The sequence below is a fragment of the Galeopterus variegatus genome, unplaced genomic scaffold (genome assembly GCF_000696425.1).
Source record: "Galeopterus variegatus unplaced genomic scaffold, G_variegatus-3.0.2 Scaffold641, whole genome shotgun sequence".
NCBI classification, from domain to species: domain Eukaryota; kingdom Metazoa; phylum Chordata; class Mammalia; order Dermoptera; family Cynocephalidae; genus Galeopterus; species Galeopterus variegatus.
Window position 1 is genome coordinate 205725 of NW_007726752.1, and position 22151 is coordinate 227875.

The window sequence follows — 22151 nt, forward strand, 5'->3', positions numbered from 1 at the left end:
GAATATGGCAAGTGGAGAAAGCTCTGAGTTACCCAGTGTGAGAGGACTTGGTGGATGGTTGGGAGCAACTGGAGATGGGGCCAGGGCACAAAGGGCCTTGACTGTCGGGCCCAGGAGTTTCACCTTTGTTTTTTTTTTTTTTTTGTCTTTTGTCTTTTTTCCGTGTCCGGCAACGGATCGCAACCCTCAGTGTTGCCCCCGTACCGGACCGGGGACCGGCAACGGGATTGCAAACCTCGGCGTTGCTCCCGCGCCTCGCTCAGCCAGTGAGCGGGAGCCGGTCTGTATGTGGGATCCGAACCCTCGGGCGGAAGCGCCGCTGCACTTCCCAAGCGGCGCACTTATCCAGTGCGCCACCGGGCCGGCCCTTCACCTTTGTTTTTAAACAGAGGATCATTCATGAGATTGAAGGGTCGTATAACTTCGATTGAAGGGATCTGAGCAGGGCAAGGAACAGATGGGTGAGGAAGGATCAAAGGGGGATTTAGGAGATCAAATCTACTAGGCCTGGTAGCTAATTGCTGACCCTTAGTGACTATAAAATAGATTCCTTTGCAGCTCATTTTGGGGGCAAAGTGGGGGCATGTATAGAGGATGCTTCCCTCTTCTTAGGTTCCTCAGCTCCTTTCTCACTATACTCAGGAACTTCCAGAGGAGAGACAGAGGAATCAGGTGAATTCCACCTGTTTCTTTATACTTGCCAACCTAAAGCACAGTCTCCCAGCCTCACCACTGTGTCTAAGATATTCAGCTCCTTTTACAGTTTTTGAAATGAACTTGGGTGCTGTTCCCAGCTCTCATCTTTCTTCCTTCTTCTGTCTCTCATCTCTTGTCACATGGGCTGCCTCTTGGACTGGAGCTTTGAGACTCATTGAGTGAACTGCCACTGTCAGTTTGGGCCTTGCATTGCTTTGGGGGCAGATCTGATCTTCCCAAGAGACATTGGTCGTTTCACCTGGGACTGATGCCAGCACATAGTCCCATCTTGGGTGCTTGCTGGTCAGCCTGGGAAGCAGGATGAAGTCAAGGTTCCTGCTGGAGTGAATCTGCAGGGGAGTGTGTTTGGAAGGCAATGGATTGGATCTCTCTAAGGTGGGGCTCCTGCCATTGGCTCAGGACATTGAGCCACTGCAGTGGGGTGGGGCAAGAGACAAGGAGCTCTGTCCTGGCCCTCGAGCAGCTCATGGTCTGACCAGGATTCACTCACAGAAAGTAAGAAAGCATCGAGGAGCTGGGGCAGCTCTACGACTGGGGAGTGGTCAGAGGCCTTCCCAGAGGTGGGGTGACATGGGCTGGCCTAGAGAGATAACCAGGATTCTGATGTAGTGGCCAGAGCAAAACACTAAAGTTGCTTCTGCACTAATTCCTAGGCGCTTGGGGTGGACCAGTCTGCGTGCCTACTTGTGGGGAGGCCAGAGAAGGGGTCTGTCAGAGGGTCCCAGCTTGGCCCTGCCCTTCTGACCCCATCCCTGCTCTTGTCCCAGGTCCAAGTTGCTCCCGGGTGGCCTCCCCCGGAAATGCTCCATCTTCCACCTCTTCGTTGCCTGTCTGTTATTGGGCTTCTTCTCCCTACTCTGGCTGCAGCTCAGCTGCTCAGGTGACATGGCCCGGGCAGCCAGGGAACAAGGGCAGGAGACCCCAAGCCCATCCCGGGCCTGCCCCCCAGAGCTGCCCCCTGAGCACTGGGAGGAAGACTCGTCATGGGGCCCCCACCGCCTGGCAGTGCTGGTACCCTTCCGTGAACGCTTCGAGGAGCTCCTGGTCTTTGTGCCCCACATGCACCGCTTCCTGAGCAGGAAGAAGATCCAGCACCACATCTATGTGCTCAACCAGGTGGACCATTTCAGGTAGGGGTCACCTCCTGACCTTCCCCTGCTGACCCAGCCCTCCCTCTCCGGGGACCTCCCCTTGCCCGGACCTCTTAGGACCAGCTTCCTTTCCTGGCATTGCTCCAATGCCTGGTGGGCCTCAGGCCTGTGGGAGGCCATGCGGGACAGTGGCGAGTGGGTGGGAGGTGATAGACTCCTCTCACGGGATGTGATGGGAATCTTTGGGGAGGGCCCTGATGTAATTTGCATTTTACAAAGATCACTCTGGCTGCTGTATGTAGAATAGATCATACCAAGACAAGAGAAGAAGCAGGGAGACCAGCTCGGTGGTCACTGCGGTTGTCTGAGATGATGGCGGTGTGGCCAGCGTGGTGGAGAGGGGAGAGGAGAGAAGTGATATGAAGGAAGCATAGTCAGAACTTGCTGGGGATTGGCTTGGGGGATTAGGGAAGGGGAGGGTCCATGGCTTTAGATTTGCCCAGAGTCTGGCCTTATCCTAAAATCCCCACCCTTACCAAAAACTGCTCCCCTTCATGACCAGAGTCCAAGCATCTCACACTCCATCCCCCACCTCCTTTCCCTCCAACTCACTTCAGCGGGACGACAGACTTGAACGATTCCCAGACCCCACCAGCCCGATAGTCCACTGATCCTCCCACCTTTCCACAGCTCACCCTCCTTGTCCTTACTTTCTCCTCACCTAAGGAGAAAGATGGAATCCATGGTCCATCACTAAAATCCCTCCCTCACACACACTCTCAATCCCTGGCCCCTTTCTGTCTGGCATAACCCCAGCCTGACTAAATCTGACTGTCTACCCCACACCTGCACCTGGGCAGCTGGAGGGGGCTGGAGAAAAACATCAGTGTGCCTGGATACACTGCTCAGCTCTGCTTGGCTCCCTGACAATGCGGCCTGACCCAGAAAGGCCCTGGGTCCTGCTGGGAGCCTTGCATTCCTCCATTCTGTTCACAGCAGCCTTTCAAACCTCCTCTCCTCGTTCCTTGCCCATCCTTACTTTCAGCTGATGGCTTTGCTTCTGATTTGAGGAAACAGAACCAATTGGAAAAGAACTTTCCCCAATCCCCACCACCTGGACTCACCTCCCAGCTTCTGTGTTACTACGACTGTCCCACTCTGGCACTGGACACCTCTCCCTCCCCCACTCCTCCTCACAGCACTCCAGCAGTTGGCCACTTTCTCTCCTGCATGATCATTTTTTCCTCTCTCCTGGAGCATTTGCATCAGCATGCAAATACACTGAAATAGCTGTCCTCTATAAAGAAAATAAAAGACTCCTTTGATCCCGTATTCCCCACAGGTATCACCCCATTTCTCTGCCCCCCTTTATAGCAAAACTGTTCCCCTTCTCTGTCCTTGTTCTCTCTTGAGTCTGTATCATTCAGACATTTACCGCCATCACGATACTGAAACAGCTCTCATTGAGGTCCCCGATGACCTTCACTTCATTAATCCAAAGGCCAGTTCTCAGCCTTCATCCTGTTGACCTGTCAGCAGCATTTGCCCAGTGGATTACTTCTTCCTTCTTAACACCTCTGCTTGACTCCCCGGACAGCACTCTGCTCTTCCTCCACTCCTGGGCTGGTTCTGCTTCGTCTCCCTGATCTCTCAACATCGGTCTTCTTTGGGGCTCGGTACTTGGGCATCTCCCACTTACCTAGCTACAGTCACTCCCCGGGGATCTCATCCAGTCTCATAGCATTAAATCCCATCTCTATTCTGATGAGTCCTGAGTCTGTATTCCCAGCCCAAACCTCTCTCCTGAACTCCAGCCTTGCACATCCAGTCTCCTAGGCAACCTCTGCATTTGGTGGGCTCAGAGGCATCTTGAGTTTAACATGATCAAAACTGAATTCCTGACTGCCCACCTTGCCCCAGACCTGCTTCCCCTGCCCTCTTCCCCATTTCAGGAAGTGGAAACTCCATGCTTCCATTTACTCAAGCCAAAAAGCCTTGCAGTCATTCTCAACCCCTCTTTCTATGTCACACAACATCCAAGTTCATCAGAAAAATGCCCCTAGCATCTGCCCACTTGTCGCCATCTCCACTGCTGCCTCCCCACACTAGGTGCCTGTCACCTCTTGCCTCCAGTATTGTCATAGCCTTCTAGCTGGTCTGGCTGCCTCCATTCCACCCCTACAGTGTCTTCTCAACACACCAACCAGAGTGATCCTGTTAAAACGTAAGTCACAGATGTCACACCTCTGCTCCAAGCCCTTCAGCAGCTCCGCGTATCAGCCAGAGTCAAAGCCCAACTCCTTTTGTGGCCCCACCAGCCCCTGACCTCATTCCCTCTGCCCCCATCACTCACTCTGCCCGGCCATTTTAGTGTCTGCTTCTGCCTTGGCCTTGGCAGTTGCTGTCTCCTTGGCTCGGAGCCCTATTCCCCCCGTTCCCATATGTCTCATTCCCCCAGGCCCTCAGGTTTCCACTCAAAAGGCACCCTGTTGCCCTGGCTCTCCCTGCAACCCTGTCTAAGAGAACAGCCCCCACCCCCAGCAAGTTTCAGCCTCCTCTCCCTGCTCACTTTTCTCCACAGCACTCACCACCGCCTGCCTCATTGTGCATTTACTGATTTGCTAGTTTTTGTCTCCTACTATTAGAATGTCAGCTCTTTGAAAGCAGGGATTATTTTTTTCACCTGTATCTCCAGTGCTTTGAATAGTTTCTGGCACATAGTAGGTCTTGGTAAACGTCTGTGCGTTGAGTGGAGGGCTTGGCCCCACACGGTGAAGTCAGTGCTGGTCCGTAGGCAGCTTAGGCACTGCTGGGGCCCGAGGGGTGGATGATGTGGGAAAGAGGCTCTCGCCTGGAGCTTGGGGGAGAGCCAGGCAGTGAACAGCTTGCTGGCCCCCTGCCCAGACTTGGCCACCCTGCACAGGTTCAACCGCGCTGCACTCATCAATGTGGGCTTCCTGGAGAGCAGCAACAGCACAGACTACATCGCCATGCATGACGTGGACCTGCTGCCTCTCAATGAGGAGCTGGACTATGGCTTCCCTGAGGCTGGGCCCTTCCACGTGGCCTCCCCGGAACTCCACCCTCTCTACCACTATAAGACCTATGTCGGCGGCATCCTGCTGCTCTCCAAGCAGCACTACCAGCTGGTGAGGCCCGCCCTGCCTGCTCTACTCAGACCTGGAACTCCCACCGGAGGGAGGCAGTGGGCAGGACAGAGCAGCACCACTAGGCCCAGCAGATGGAGTCCTGTAGAGCCTAGCAGGGGAGCTTGGGAGCAGCCAAAGTGAGATGGGCAGGAATGAGCAAGTCAGCTAGGGACGACTCTCTTGCAGTAACAGGGACCCCCATGCAGGTTGACTTCAGAAAATTGGGGACTTACTGGCCCTCAAAACTGAAAAGTGAAGGTGGGGCTTTTGGGGCTGGCTTCAGGCGCAGCTTGCCCACCTCCGAGCCAGTGTCACCAGGACTCCATTTCTCTTTTTATCTCTCAGCCCTGCCTTTCATGTATTGGGTTTATTTTCAGATGTGCAGTCTGCAAGGTGGTTATCGTAGCAGCAACCTGTATCCATCTAGGCCCCAGTCTGGTGGAAGATGGGGCTCCATTCCTCAACAGCCCAGACAGGAGTCCCAGAACTGAATAGCACTGGCTCTTGATTGGTCCTACTTGAGTCCTGGGCCCGTCCCTCAGCCAGCACTGTGGCTGGGGACGTGGGTATGCAGGAAGAACCGAGCGTCTTAGGCCCAGGTCTCCTGCTCCTCTCTTCAAGCCATAGCAGAATCCAGCTTTATGTAAATGAAGTCCCTGAGCTGGGTGCAAAGATAGTTGTCCACCACAGAGTCCAACTGTCCCTCTCACACACAGAGGAAGAGACTAGGGCAGGAGAAACAGGAGTATGGAGGGAAGGCAGAAATCAGTAGGAGCTGACACCTCTGCCCGATATCTCTCAGAGAGGTCCCCTCCGGACAGTCAGAAATTTTTGAGAAACTAATCATTTCACACAAGTTCAAGTCCCCATTGGAATGGGGAGACAGACTGAGAGGAGCTGACCCCATTTCTCCCCCCGGTACTGCAGAGGCTGAGGGACCTGCAAGCACCTGGTGTTCACTCAGAACAGCCAGGAAAGGGGGAGGAAGAAGGGGAGCCTGGCCTTGTGGGGCTCAGGCTGGGTACTCCCGCATGGCAGGAGACCAGAGAGCACCCCTGGGAGGTTGGGTGAATGACACTGCCTGTCTCTGTCAGTGAGGAGGAAGAAGGGGAGCCTGGCCTTGTGGGGCTCAGGCTGGGTACTCCCGCATAGCAGGAGACCAGAGAGCACCCCTGGGAGGTTGGGTGAATGACACTGCCTGTCTCTGTCAGTGCAATGGGATGTCCAACCGCTTCTGGGGCTGGGGCCGTGAGGATGACGAGTTCTACCGGCGCATTAAAGGAGCTGGGCTCCAGGTAAGGCTCCCCCAGGGCCCTGCCACCTCCTTAACCATCACAGCGGCCCATAGGTTCTTCTCTTTCCTCAGATGAAGTTCCTGGGGTTAGGAGATTACACCCTTGGTTCCCTCTTCTGCCCCAACTTGCAGTGGTCATCTAGCCACACTGTTGCTCTCAGGACTCAGCCTGCTCTTCTGCAGGATGTGAATGTAGACCCCTACCTGTGGCCTCCTGGCAGGCAGCGGGACCCCGAGGAGCTAGTGGTGAGGGCCAGAGCTCCAGAAGGGGCGGCCTCACCTCAACTTCCTTTGGCCTCCTTAGCTTTTCCGCCCTTCGGGAATCACAACTGGGTACAAGACATTTCGCCACCTGCATGATCCAGCCTGGCGGAAGAGGGACCAGAAGCGCATTGCGGCTCAAAAACAGGTGCTGGCTAGTCTCTTCATCGGGGATGGCTAGGTGGTGATGTGGGGAACCAACAGGCCCAAGCATTTCACCAAATTGTCCTTGGGCCCAAGTGGCCCTGTCCTTCCCTGCTTGGCCCAGGTCAGTCAATGGGCATTCCTCATGGACACCATGCCCTGCTCTATTAGCTACCATGGGCACCCTTGTCACTATGGTTGGCCCAGACCCCAGGTTCCATGCAAGCTTTGCAGGGAGCAGGGGGCAGCCAGCTGAAGGTACCAGAATCCCAGTCAGACCTATGATGCAGATATCCCTGTTGCTCAAACATCTTTTCTAGGCAGCATATTTTCCCAACAGAAAATCCCTCCTCTGCTGCTTCCTAGAGGGGTGCAGCCTTGTACAAGGGTCTTCACTTCTTTGTGATGCTGTGGGTTCCTCCTCTCTTCAGTGGGGATCACGGGACCTCTGATGATGAAGTTGTGTGGGATCAGTGGACAGCTGGCAGCCAAGAAGCCCTGAGTACCTTCTCTTTCCTCTTTTCCTCCCCAGGAGCAATTCAAGGTAGACCTGGAGGGAGGCCTGAGCACTGTGAAGTACCGCGTGGATTCCCGCACAGCCCTGTCTGTGGGCGGGGCCCCCTGCACTGTTCTCAACATCGTGTTGGACTGTGACAAGGCTGCCACCCCCTGGTGTACATTTGGCTGAGTTGGCTAGACACGCCACACTGCTACTCAGGCTCAGGACAAAGCCTCAGGCCCCGGGCCCAGCTCCTGTAAGATGTGGGGTGGCCTGAGGCAACAGATAGCAAACTATGTGTTTGCAGCAGCCTGTCCCCCAAAGGCAGGCTTGAGCCGGAACAGGACGCATGGGGTGCATGGGATGCTGCTAGCAATAGACAGTGATCGGAGAGAGGCTGGGCTGTGGCTCCAGGCTGGGACTCTCCACCCTGTCTTCCTGCTCGGCCCACTCTACCCTCCTTTGCGTGCTGAGACCTGTGGGCAATGAGTAGGGTTGAACAGGACAACGTCTAATCAAGCTCGCTTTTCCTTCCCACTGGACTGCCTTGTGCAGAGGTACAGTTTAGAAGCCATGCAGCTGATGTAGGTGGCAGATGTGATTGGGAGGGCTAAAACTTCAGAAACCAGAGCACAAGCCCGCAGAAGGAAGCACTTGATACCAGCTCTAGCTGTTTGTCACCACACAGGAATGTGGGCCTAGTATGGCCAGATCTTCTGATTTTTCAAAAGAAACTAGGATGCTGGACTCTTAAGTGAAATCTTCTGATTTTTAAATGATAGCAACTAATCGAAACTTTAAAAAAGTATGGCAGGGCAAACAAAATCTATGTGGACCAGCAGTTTGTTACCTTTAGCTGGGGAAAAGGGGAAGGGACAAAATATGACAACTCTCTTAGTTGTAAGTCAGCTAGGAATTGGGGTAGGGCTGGGGATGACAAGTTCAGGTGGAAGGAGACGCCAAAGACACAAAGTTCCTGTACCACCTCCCGCCAACCCTCTAGGATTCCGGTCAGCTCCCTCGGTGCCCAGCTGGGCAGTCTGACTGCTGTCAGGCTGTCTGATTGGGCTCTGACTCTGGGAGTGGTGCTTCATCCTGCCTCATGGAGGTAAAGACAGAGGAAGGAGAGCAAGTGAAGACAGAGATCCACAGGACTTGACTTAGGGTAGACAGGACATGGAGGGGACGCCTCAGGTCTTGGCTTGAGGGAGGGAGGACCATGTTTCGGAAGTGGGAGGAAGAAGATAGGAGAAATAGGAGAATTGCTGGAGTGTTCCCAAAGCCTGAGGGGAGATTATCAGGGATCATCAAATGCCAAGGAGAGGTGGAGGAGGAGGAGCTGAGGGAGGCCATGGAATTGGAGAGTGGTCTTGGAGGAAGCCTGGAGCCAGTGGGAGAGTGGGAGGCGAGGGTCTGGCAAGATAGATCACTTCAAGGTATTCGACTACCAACGATTTGGGGCAGAAGCCAGGGACTGTCAGGCCAGTTAAGGTTGGTTGGTTTAACACTGGGACACCTGAAGTTCTGGAGAAGGAAGGGATTGAAGTCCCAGAGTTTAGGAGGTTGGAATCAGCAGTGCTGGTCCAAAAAGACTCTTCCTCTGAGGATGATCTCAGGGTTGCTATGTGCAGCCGTGTGGGTTGTGTACTGTACAATGTGTCTGTAAACTCAGAGATTTAAGCAGGTATGGCTGGGGTAAAGCTTCAGGTTCAGACGTTTAACCCAGGGTCCTTGAGATCCTCCATTGACCTCACCCAGCGATTCAGCCTCAACCGCTATAGTGAGGGGCAGACAGGCCCTCAACTACAGTGCAAGGGCGACAGAGATGGGAATGACACTTTCTGGGGTAAAGCTTCAGGTTCAGACGTTTAACCCAGGGTCCTTGAGATCCTCCATTGACCTCACCGAGCGATTCAGCCTCAACCGCTATAATGAGGGGCAGACAGGCCCTCAACTACAGTGCAAGGGCGACAGAGATGGGAATGACACTTTCTGTGTGCCAGTCTCCTGGGCAACCCTAGCTGCTTCATCTTGGACTTGTATGTAACATGGGGCAGTAACACCAGCCTTTGGGGTGGGGAGTGGATGTGATATCAAAGTCCCCAGCTCTGTACTCACCTGGTATGTAGGAAGACCTCAAGAAATGGGGGTTCCTTCCTTTCCGTCTGCAATGGGGGAGTGGAATGAGCAGAAGGAAAATGGAGAAGATCCCTTCACCTTGTGGGATCAGCCAGCTCAGCCTGGGCTGGGGGTGCATCTCTAACCACATCCCCCCCAGCCACTGCCACCACCTCCATCGGAGGTGCTGATGGGCTCCCCAGGCTGGGCCTGATGCAGCCCAAATCTGCAGTCCCTTCACTCCCCATCCTGGGCCTCTACCACTCTCCAGGAGGGTGGGACAGGGCTGAGCCATGAGTTGACAAGGGGAAGAAGCAGATGGCTTCAGGCTTCCTTGGTACCTTGGTTGCCTCCCTCGTGGAGTGGAACTGACATCCCTGCCTCGCTGGCCAGGGCGTGGATGAAATGCACCCAGGAAGTAGGAGCACCTGGCTTGGTGCTTGGCCAGCACAGGTGTGTAGCAGCATCACTTGTTGAGCACTCACCAAACAAAATTCTTTACACTGCCCTATTCCACTTAAGCCTCCCTACCTAAGAGCTAGGTTCTGTTTATTAACCTGTTTCATAGATAAGGAGGGTGAAGCCCAAAGAGGAAAGTAGCTTACCCAAGCTCACAGAGCTGGCAAGTGGTGGAACTTGAGATTTGAACCCTTGAATCTGCCTTCAGAATCAGATTCTTTCATCTCCTGTCATGTACAGCAGGTGCCCATGTACACGTGTTCCTTCCCCTCCAGACCTCCATTTTCTCCCCAGACAGAGATGGCCAATGGGGAGGGCTGACCAAGGGGGTTCAGTGTCACCTCTCTGGGAAGAAAGCAGGGCCACAAGGGAGATGCAAATATTTGCCCACTGACTCCTCTGCCTTGAGTAAGATGGAGATTTGCCTGCTGGAACAGTCCCTTGGGGCTGAGGAACACAGGGCATCAGAGGGACCTGGAGCCTGGTGCTCTGACTGAGGAATGTACAGAGTGCTTGGGGAAGGCTTCCCAAGGAGGTGAGGTCTTGCTGGTGGAGTAAATTGGGATAGGGAAGGTCCAGAGGGATCAGCATGTGCAAAGGCAGAGACCAGAAGGAGCATGTTATGTTCAGGGACCTGAGAGTAGTTTGGGGTGTTCTGGCACCCTGATACTGTGTAGGAGCAGGGGGGGGGCAGCAGAGTAGGGTGAATCATGAGGATCTGTGAATGCCACACTAAGCCACCTGTTCTTTATTATAGGGATGCAGGGTTTTCAAGCAGGGGAGAGTTTTTGACCAGGGTTAGGTCTGTGTTACAGAAAGATCCTTTGGGGGCAGGATCCAGGGTGGACTGTAGGATGGAGTCTGGAGGAAGGAGAGAGCCCATTCCAAATGAGAAATGAGGAAGCTGGAATAAGGCAGTGAAGGATGGGGCAGGGGGAGGTGGGATGGAGGTCTGTTGAGTCCAAGTTTGCAGGAGCCATCAGCTCCCTGGTCCTCTCTGGCTAGATCAATAGTACACCATTAGGCTTTCCCTTCACAGAGGGCCTGTCCACCTCAGACTGTTTCCCAGAAGGCCAAATGGTTGTACAAGGCCTTTTTGCCATCTCAGCCCTTGTACCTTGAGAGCATTTTTTTAAAAACCAAAATCAAAATGAAAAGCAACTCCCGGTTTCAGCATCAATATGTAAAGAGCTTGGAAGTCATTTTCCCATTTGTAAAAAAAAAAAAATCTCAACAGACTGAAAAGCAACTGCTTATCTTGGACCCATCAGAGAAATGAGGTTGCAGGGAAAACTGCCACCTCAAAATCTGGAGAGACAGGCAAATTCAGTCACAGCTGAGATAAGTTTAGCTAGAGCAGTGCTACTGGAGCCACAAGCTGGTAGGAATATTTAAATAGTAATTTTGACAAATTGATGGAGGCTGAGTGCAGACTCCCGAGGAAGAGCTGAGAAAAGTCCCCTTCTGTCTTTGGCAGGGGAGGGGAAAGTGACCATTTTTAAATATGTCAATCACCATAACAAAAGCCTGCTCTCCAGGAAGCAAGACTATCAGAGCCTATCTCACCTAGAGGTTAGGATGATTACCCAACTCAGCCACATCTATCCTTCCAAAGGAGGGGAGAAACAAAGCTAAGAGACACCTGTGAGGGTCACAGCCCCAGGACACAGACCCACTAAAAGACTGAGATTTACTTATAACGTTATAAAATGCTGCTCCTTTCCTAAACCTTACCACCACATCAACAGGGCTCCAGTATCACAGTAGTGGATTATAGCTGAAAGAGCTTCAAGGTACAGACTGTATTTAAGAAGTTCTTGGGGAAACTCAAAGACAACAGAGGAATGGAGCTGGGGACTGGACCTCCCCCCACAACCAGGCACACTGCCAGTGCCTCAGGGCCTTGCCTGGGGGCCCGGGGCATCGAGCCAGGGCCCCAGACCCCCCCCCACAACCAGGAACACCACCAAGGCCAAGGAGCATGCCAAAAACATCACCTCCATGTGGGTGGCCCACCACAGCCACCACAGTAACCATGGCTGCCATGAAAGTGGCTAGACATCACAACCACCGTGCAGATGGTCCTCCAGCCACTGGAGATCGTTGACACAAGGAGAGTGTCACCAGCAGAGACCAAAGGAAAGAATAGATGTCTGTCTCCAGAAAGCCCATTCCAGAGTGACACAAGAAGCATCTACTCTATGATAATATTGGGGAAACAACACACTTTTCAGCATTGGACAGATTATCTAGGCAACAAATCAACAGATTAACCATTACTCTTTCAGAGGGAGAGAAGACTAGGTTAATCAGTGGTGGGAGGGAGAGGGAGAAGGGGATAGGGAGAGATTGGACAAGGGGCATAAAGAATTAAGTACAATTTGTAACAATATACATACTAGTAATATTGATTTGATCAACATATGTCAACATTGAATCCCCAAAATATGTATAATCAATTATGATTCAATTAAAAAAAAAAAAAGACAACAGAGGAGACTAAACCAAGGACACTAGAGGAATTTAAAGCATCTGGCATGTAAAGTTACAGTAAACATTAAACTAAGTCCAACTCCTAATCAGATTAATATCAAATATACAAATGGTCTATTTACATTAGTTTCTTTACCCAATAAATCATGTATTACAAGGCATGCTAAAAAGCAAGAAAAAACACAGACTGAAGAGACAAAGCAAGCATCAGATTCAAGCTTAGGTATGATACACATTTTGGATTATCAGACAGAAAATTTTAAATAACTGACTAATATGATAAGAGCTCTAATGGAAAAAGTAGCATTCAAAAACAGGTGGGTAAGGGCCAGCCTGTGGCTCACTTGGGAGAGTGCGGTGCTGATAACACTAAGGCCATGGGTTCAGATCCCTATATAGGGATGGCCAGTTCACTCACTTGGGAGAGTGTGGTGCTGACAACACCAAGTCAAGGGTTAAGATCCCCTTACCAGTCATCTTTTAAAAACAAACAAAAAAGCAGGTGGGTAATGTAAACAGAGTGATGGAAACTCTAAAACAAAGGAGGGTTGGCTCAGGTATATAGAGCATGGTGCTGATAACACCAAGGCCCAGGGTTCAATCCTTGTACTGAGCAGCTGCAAAAAAAAAAAAAAATTAAAGGAGATACTAGAAATAAAAAACACTGTAACAGAGATAAAGAACCCCTCTGATGGGATTATCTGTAGACTGGACACAGATGAGGAAAGAATCAGTGAGCTTGAAGATACATTAATAGAATCTCCGCAAACTGAAATGCAAAGAGAAAAAGAATGAAAAAAAAAAAAGCCAGAATATATAACTGGAACAATTTCAAAAGGTGTAACATATACACAATTGGAATACCACAATAAGAAGAAAGGGAGAACAGAGCAGAAGAAACATTTCAAGTAATAGTGGCTGAGAGTTTTCCAAAATTAATGGTAGACACCAAACCACAAATCCAGGAAGCTTTGAGAACACCAAGTAGGATAAATGCCAAAAAATTCAACACCTAGACATATCATATTAAAAATGCAGAAAACCAAAAACAAACAGAAAATCTTGAAAGAAGCCATAGGAAAAAACCCCAGCTTGCTATGGAGGAAAGAGATAAGAATTACAGCCTATTTCCTGTCAGACACCATGCAAACAAGAGAAGGAAGTGAAATGTTTAAAGTGTTCAAAGAAAAAAAAAAAACCATCAACCTAGAATTCTATATCCATCAAAAGTATTCTTCAAGGGCCGGCCCAGTGGCGCACTGGAGAGTGCGCCACTTGGGAGCGCGGCGGCGCTCCCGCCGAGGGTTCAGATCCCATGTGGAGACCGGTTCCCGCTCACTGGCTGAGCGCGGTGCGGGCGTAGCACCAAGGGTTGCGATCCCGTTACCGGTAAGTAAAAAAGACAAAAAGGAAAAAAAAATATTCTTCAAAAGCAAAGGAGACACTGTGTATGTAGTAAAAGTTACTTAACTGTACACTTTAAGATGTTTTAAACAGTGAAATTTATGCTATGCAAATTTTATCTCAATGGAAAAAAGAGCAAATGAGAAATAAAAACTTTCTCAGACAAACAAAAAAGGAGATTTGTTGCCAGCAGACCTGCCCTGTGAGAAATGTTAAAAGAAATTCTTCAGTGAGAAGGACAATAACAGGTCAGAAACTCAGTTCTAACGTTAAAAAGAGGAAGAGTGTCAGAAAAGGAACAAATGAAGGTAGTATAAAATCTGTTATTTTTCTATTCTTAACTGATCTAATAGGTAACTGTCTGTTCACAGTGATAGCACCAGTGTATTGGGGACTATAGTATAGGATTAGTAAAAAGAATGGCAGCAACGTTATAAGCGTGAGGACAGAGGAATCGGGGATACGTGTGATGAGGTAGCTGCACCACCCAGGAAGTGGGAAAGTGTGATTTGAAAATAGACTTAAATTAGTTGTAAATCCATATTGTAAACTCTAATGGAATGAGTTGGAATGCTTTAAAAGAAGAATAATTGATATGCTGAGAGGAAATAAAATGGGATCAGATAAAATTCTCAATTTAGCCAGAGAAGACAAAATGGGGGGAAGATAAGAAAAAGAAACAAGGACAAGTATGACTAATAGGGAACAGTTACAGACATGATAGATATTAATCCAACTATGTCAACTATATCCATAGTCATTTTAAATGTGAATGGTTCTCAATATACCAATTAGAAGACAAAAACTGTCAGTAGATTAAAAAAAAAAAGACCCAAATATATGTTGTCTATAAGAAACCCCACTTTAAATATAAAGACACAAATAGATTTAGGATAAAGGAATGAAGAAAAATATACTGTGCTAAAATAACACCAATCAAAAGAGAGCTGGAATAGTAATATTAATATTAGATAAAGCAGACTTCAGAGGAAGAAAAATTTTCAGGGATAAAGAGGTACATTATATAGTGATAAAGCATCAATATTCTAAGAAGACATTGTTAAATTCTTAATGTGTATGCACCTAACAACAGAGCATCAAAATATGTAAGGCCAAAACTGATATAATTGCAAGAGGAAAAGGTAAATAAAGTTGATAAATCTCTTGCCATGCTAAATAAGGAAAAAAGAGAAGACACAAACGACTGATAAAAAATGAGAGAGGTCATCATTACTGATCCCCTGGATGTTAAAAAGAACAAAGGAATATTATGACCAACTCTATGCCCACAAATTTGGTAACTTAGATGGAAGGGACCAATTCCTTGAAAGACAAAAACAACCAAAGCTCACAGAAGGAAACAAATTATCTGAATAGGCCTTTATCTAGTACAGAAATTGAATCAACAAACAGCAATCTTCTAAAAAAGAAAGCACCAGGCCCAGATAGGTTCAATGGTGACTTCTACCAAACACTTAAGAAAGAAATTATACCAATTCTCTATAACCTCTTCCAGAAAATGGAAGTGGAGGGAATACTTTCTAACTTATGTCATGAGATCAGCATTTGCCTGATACCAAAACGCCATAAAGACATTAGAAGAAAAGAAAACTACAGATCAATATTTCTCATCAGCGTAGATGCAAAAATCCTCAACAAAATATTAGCAAATTGAATCCAACAATGTATAAAAATAATTATACACCACAACATAATGGGATTTATTCCATATGTGCAAGATGGGTTCAACATTAAAAGAATCAATGTAATTTATGACATCAACAGGCTAAAGGAAAATTACATAATCATATCAATAGATGCAGAAAAAGTATTTGACAAAATCAAATACCTATTTATTTTTTAAACTCTCAGCAAACCAAGAAACGAGAGAGACTTTCTCAACTTGATAAAGACTGTCTACAAAAAATCTACAGCTAACATCACACTTAATAGTGAGAAACTGGATGCTTTTCCCCTAAGATTGGGAACAAGGCAAGGATGTTTTCTCTCACCACTCCTATTCAACATCATACTGATTGTCCTACCTGGTGCAATAAGACAAGAAAAGGAAACAAAATGTATACAAATTTAGAAGGAAGAAATAAAACTTTCTTTGTTTACAGGTGACATGTTTGTTTATGTAGAAAATCACAAAGAATAGACCAACAAAACTTCTAGAACTAGTAAGTAATAACAGCAAGTTCACAGAATTCCAGGTAATATACAAAAACCAATTTCTTTTCTGTAAACCAGCAATGAACAATTGGAATTTGAAATTTAAAACTTAATAGCATTCATAACAGCACTAAAAAGTGAACTACTTAGGTATAAATTTAAGAAAATATGTATAGGATCTATATCCAGAAAACTACAAAAGTGAAAAAAAATTACAAGAAATAAATCAATGAAGGTCTAAATAAATGCAGGGATATTTAATGTTTGTGGATTGGAAGACTCCATATTGTAAAGATTTCCATTCTTCCCAATTTGATCTACAGAGTCAATGCAATCCCAGTCAAAATCCCAACAAGCTATTATATAGATATCAACAAACATTCTAAAGTTTATAAGACTTAGAATAACCAACACAATACTGAAGGAGAACAAAGTCAAAGGACTTACGCCACTTGACTTCAAGAATTACTACAAAGCTATAGTAAGCAATAGAGCCTGGCATTGGCCAAACGATAGATACATACATCCGTATTACTATCGTATTATTAATCCTGTTAATTATAGGTGCAGGTAGATGGGAACTCTGTACTATCTTTGCAATTTTTCTGTAAACCTAAAACTGTTCTTAAAAAAAAAAAAGCCCATTTAAAAAAAGGGAAACAAACACTGCATGATGGGAGTCAAGGGGATGCAGGTTTTGAAAAGCTCAGGTCTGAGGGAATTCACCTTCCTGGAGGTTGAGGACAGAGGTGGTCTTGAACGCACATGTTTCCCTCCTGCTGGTTCCCTCTGCTTGTCAGGTACCCCAGCCCCAGCCTGGATTCTTCTGTGGCTCTAGAGGTTGAACAGAAAGGCCTTATGTTAGGGTATGGGATATTTGGCAATGTCTGGAGACATTTTTGGTTGTCACGACTGAGGTGTGTTACTGGCATCTAGTAGGTAGAGAACTGGGATGCTTCAAACATCCTATAGGACAGACCCCCACAACAAAGAATTCTCTGACCCAAAATATCAATAATGCCACTGATGAGAAACCCTGAGTTAGGGAAAATGGCTTCTGAGGATGCTGGGATTCAGGAAGGGGTATCACAGGCCAGGCAGTGGAGGGCCCAGTGTGGAGAGGCCCTTTCTTAGTAGGTACCCGGGAAATGCTGGGCTTCCTCAGTGCAGGTATTTCTAAATCAGGGGGACCCTCCCTAGGCTGAGGTTGGGGGCAAGTAAGCTAAGGCAAGAAGGAGAGACTAACTGGATTACTCATGAAGGTGAATGTTTGGCTCCAGAATTGCAGTACTAAGCACAAGAGGCTTCTAGAAAAGAAGCTGAAGAAGGAGAACCCAGAAGCATCAGACAAGACACAGAGCAAAGAGTACCAGGGGCCAGCAGAAAGGGCTGCCTTGCAGACACTTATAGGTCACCCAAGGGCTTTGGACTGGCCTACTCCACTTTGGGAAGAAACCTTGTTACTTTGGGTCTGGAATAAGGCCAGTACCAACCCTCCCCAAGGTTAAGGAATCTTCAGAAAGAGCAGCCAGACAGGTTTGGGATGGCAGAATCCCCCACAAACCCACACCCCATACAGAGATAAGATGGTGAGTCTATTCTGGAGTGTTTGTCAGGTTTGTTGTTTTGGCTAGAAAGCCAGCTGCCAGCTGGAGTGTCTCACTGATGCCATTTCACAAGGTCCTATCACACAAAGCCATGGTTGCTGAGTGGGCGTTCTCCCACCCACCCAAGATGGAGGCTTGGCCCAAGGGCTTAACTGGTTCTGCTGGACCTTTACTGTCCCCCACACTATTCCAGGCACATTTCTCCACCCAGCCTATGGTCCAAGTATGTAGTGGGATCTGATGGCAGAAGAGGAAAAGCAACCATGTGAGATGCTGACACTGTGGCCAGCCTCCATTGAGTAAACCAGGTGTATTGGGGTTCTCCAGAGAAACAGAACCAACTGGAGGTATATGTGTATGGAGAGAGAGATTTATTATAAGGAATTGACTCATGCGATTATGAAGGCTGGCAAGTCCCAAGATCTGCAAGGTGAGTTGGTAAGCCAGAGACTAGGAGAGCTGATGGTTTAGTTCCAGTCCAAGTCTGAAGGCCTGTGAATCAGGAGAGCCAATGGTGTATTTTCAGCCTAAAGGCTGGCAGGCTTGAAACTCAGGAAGAGCCAATGTTTCAGTTTTTGTCTCAAGTCAGGAAAAAAGCTTCAGGAGAGCTGATGGTTTAGTTCCAGTCCAAGTCTGAAGGCCTGTGAATCAGGAGAGCCAATGGTGTATTTTCAGCCTAAAGGCTGACAGGCTTGAAACTCAGGAAGAGCCAATGTTTCAGTTTTTGTCTCAAGTCAGGAAAAAAGCTTTTTTGTTCTATTCAGACCTTCAACTGATTGGATGAGGCCCACTCATATTAGGGAGGGCAATCTGCTGTACTTAGACTACTTATTTAAATGTTGATCTCATCCAAAAACACCCTCACAAAAAGATCTAGAATAATGTTTGACCAAATGTCTGGGTGCCTCATGGCCCAGTCAAGTTGACACATCAAATTAACCATGACACCAGGCAGTAAACTGTTTTGGGATCCTGAGCTACAGGCTCTACCAGGGAGCTGGTGAATCCAGTAAGGGAACGATTCTCCACTCGTTCACCTCCTTGGCCCTTATGCTTCTGATGGGTGCTCCCTCTTTAGCTCACACAGGCTGCCATTGCACACTGGTAGCTCCACAATTCTGGGGTCTCCATGGTGGTCCCACTCCCACAGCTCCACTAGGCATGAAACTGATAGGGTTTTTCTGCTGCAACTCTGACCCCAAGTTTCCACTTGACATTGCTCTATTGAAGACTCTATGCAGTGACTCTGCTCCTGCAACAGATTGCTTCCTGGGCCCCCAGCCTTTTCCATACATCCTTTGAAATTGGAGTGGAGGTTCCCAAGTCTCCACAGCTCTGGCATTCTGTGAGCCTGCAGACTTAACACCATGTGGACAACACCAAGGCTTCCAGCTTGTATTTTCCAAAGCTGTGGGTCCAGACACACCCGGGGCCAATTTAGCCATGGCTGGAGCAGCCAAAGCAGCTGGGTGCTGGTGTGGGGAGCAGCATCCTGAGGTGGTCCTGGGCAACAAGCCCATGAAGGGCACCTCAGGTCTGTTCCCCAAGTCCATTCTGTCTCCCTAGGCCTCTGGGCTGTAATGGAAGTGTTGGCCCCAGAGGCTTCTGCAATGCCTTCAGGGCCTTTTCCTCCTTCTCATGATAATCCCTTTCTTTTGCACTAATCTTAGCACCACTCCATTTTTCTCCTGAAAATGCTCTCTGCTTTTCTACCACATGGGCAGGCTGCAAATTTTCCAAGTCTTTATGCTCTGCTTCCCTCTTAATTATACATTCTGGCTTTATGTCATGCCTTTTCTGCCATAACTCAGTGTAGGCTGTTGCAAGTAGCCATGCAGCTTCCTGAATGTTTTGCTTCTTAGAAATTTCTTCCATTAAATACCCTGGCTCACCACCTTTAAGTGTCACATTCCATAATACTTTTGGGCATGAGCAAAATGCAGCCAAGTTCCTTGCAAGTTCATAGCAGGGGTGATCTCTGCTCCAGTTTCCAATAAGTCTCTTCTCATTTACATCTGAGATCTTCTCAGAATGGCCTTTACTATTCATATTTCTATCAGCATTCTGCTCACCACCACTTAACCAGTCTCTAAGACATTCTAAACATTCCTCACCAGCATCTAGACTTTTCTTAGCCTGCTCCTCCAAATTCTTCCAGCTTTTCCTCAACACCCAGTTCTAAAGCTGCTTGCACATTTCCAAGTATTCGTTATAAGCACAACAACCCATTCCCGGTATCAATTTTCCGTATTAGTCCATTTCTGTTGCTTATAACAAAATACCCGGAACTGGTGGAACTGGGTGATCTATAAGAAAACGAAATTTATTGCTTACAGTTTCAGAGGCTGGGAAGTCCAAAGTCCAGGGAACACATCTGGTGAGGGTCTTCGTGGTGGCGACAGTGACCGAGGGATCCCACAAGGCAGAAATGGCAGAGCAGAGAGAGAATCTCATGTGCTCTCCTGTTAAAGCCCTCAGAACCACACCCCTCACCACCATTATTAATCCATTCACTGTGGCACAGTCCTACAGTCTAATCACCTCTTCAAGGCCTCATCTTTCAATTACCATAAGAAGATTTCTCACCCCTTAATATTTTCACAGTGGGGACCAAGCCTCCAACACATCGAACTTCGGGGGGACACAATTCAATCCATGATATGTGCCACTGTCGATTTTGTAGTTTTGACAAACACACGATGGTTATATAAGATATCAACCTTAGGGGAAGCTTGGTGAAGGGTGTATAGGAACTTTCCATAATAACTTTGCAATCGGAACTGGGTGATCTATAAGAAAATGAAATTTATTGCTTACAGTTTCAGAGGCTGGGAAGTCCAAAGTCCAGGGAACATATCTGGTGAGGGTCTTCGTGGGGGCGACAGCGACCCAGGGATCCCACAAGGCAGAAATGGCAGAGCAGAGAGAGAATCTCATGTGCTCTCCTTTTAAAGCCCTCAGAACCACACCCCTCACCACCATTATTAATCCATTCACTGTGGCACAGTCCTACAGTCTAATCACCTCTTCAAGGCCTCACCTTTCAATTACCATAAGAGGATTTCTCACCCCTTAATATTTTCACAGTGGGGACCAAGCCTCCAACACATCGAACTTTGGGGGGACACAATTCAATCCATGATATGTGCCACTGTCGATTTTGTAGTTTTGACAAACACACGATGGTTATATAAGGTATCAACCTTAGGGGAAGCTTGGTGAAGGGTGTATAGGAACTTTCCATAATAACTTTGCAATTTTCTTATAAATCTAAAATATTTTCCCCTTCCCCAATTTTTTAAAAAGCTGTTACCTACAAGCAANCTTCCCTCTTAATTATACATTCTGGCTTTATGTCATGCCTTTTCTGCCATAACTCAGTGTAGGCTGTTGCAAGTAGCCATGCAGCTTCCTGAATGTTTTGCTTCTTAGAAATTTCTTCCATTAAATACCCTGGCTCACCACCTTTAAGTGTCACATTCCATAATACTTTTGGGCATGAGCAAAATGCAGCCAAGTTCCTTGCAAGTTCATAGCAGGGGTGATCTCTGCTCCAGTTTCCAATAAGTCTCTTCTCATTTACATCTGAGATCTTCTCAGAATGGCCTTTACTATTCATATTTCTATCAGCATTCTGCTCACCACCACTTAACCAGTCTCTAAGACATTCTAAACATTCCTCACCAGCATCTAGACTTTTCTTAGCCTGCTCCTCCAAATTCTTCCAGCTTTTCCTCAACACCCAGTTCTAAAGCTGCTTGCACATTTCCAAGTATTCGTTATAAGCACAACAACCCATTCCCGGTATCAATTTTCCGTATTAGTCCATTTCTGTTGCTTATAACAAAATACCCGGAACTGGGTGATCTATAAGAAAATGAAATTTATTGCTTACAGTTTCAGAGGCTGGGAAGTCCAAAGTCCAGGGAACATATCTGGTGAGGGTCTTCGTGGGGGCGACAGCGACCCAGGGATCCCACAAGGCAGAAATGGCAGAGCAGAGAGAGAATCTCATGTGCTCTCCTTTTAAAGCCCTCAGAACCACACCCCTCACCACCATTATTAATCCATTCACTGTGGCACAGTCCTACAGTCTAATCACCTCTTCAAGGCCTCACCTTTCAATTACCATAAGAGGATTTCTCACCCCTTAATATTTTCACAGTGGGGACCAAGCCTCCAACACATCGAACTTTGGGGGGACACAATTCAATCCATGATATGTGCCACTGTCGATTTTGTAGTTTTGACAAACACACGATGGTTATATAAGGTATCAACCTTAGGGGAAGCTTGGTGAAGGGTGTATAGGAACTTTCCATAATAACTTTGCAATTTTCTTATAAATCTAAAATATTTTCCCCTTCCCCAATTTTTTAAAAAGCTGTTACCTACAAGCAACAAGCTCAATACATGATAGAATCCTACCCTTCCCTTTGGGTTGACAGAATTGAGAACTATATCTGCATGAGCCATGCCCCTCATCCACAAATCAGGTTTAGTTGTAGACTCCCCAGACTGTGATGTTGGATTTGAAAGAAGTATTTTTTTATTTAATGAGAAAAGTAATTATTTTGTTGTTTGGTATCTCAGCACTGGGTATTGCCTTTGCACAGGAAGGGAAGAAGGAGATATTTGTACTTAATGACCATGCCCCAGTGTCCCCTCTTTCACAGAGGCCTCCCTGACTACCCGTTCTGAAGAGCGCGCGTGCACACACACGGACGCGCACACACACAC

General features: G+C 47.7%; 1 protein-coding gene across 1 annotated transcript in view; it reads left to right on the forward strand.

The window, feature by feature from the left end:
• The window catches only part of B4GALT7 (xylosylprotein beta 1,4-galactosyltransferase, polypeptide 7), an 11889-nt gene extending 3909 nt beyond the window's left edge, over positions 1-7980 (forward strand). Inside the window, exons 2-6 of the mRNA XM_008570903.1 lie at positions 1485-1847; positions 4732-4957; positions 6169-6252; positions 6556-6660; positions 7189-7980. Coding sequence (XP_008569125.1) covers positions 1485-1847; positions 4732-4957; positions 6169-6252; positions 6556-6660; positions 7189-7344 — 934 coding nt within the window. The 3' untranslated portion in view covers positions 7345-7980. The remainder of the gene's footprint in view (positions 1-1484; positions 1848-4731; positions 4958-6168; positions 6253-6555; positions 6661-7188) is intronic.
• The last annotated feature ends 14171 nt before the right edge of the window (positions 7981-22151 follow it).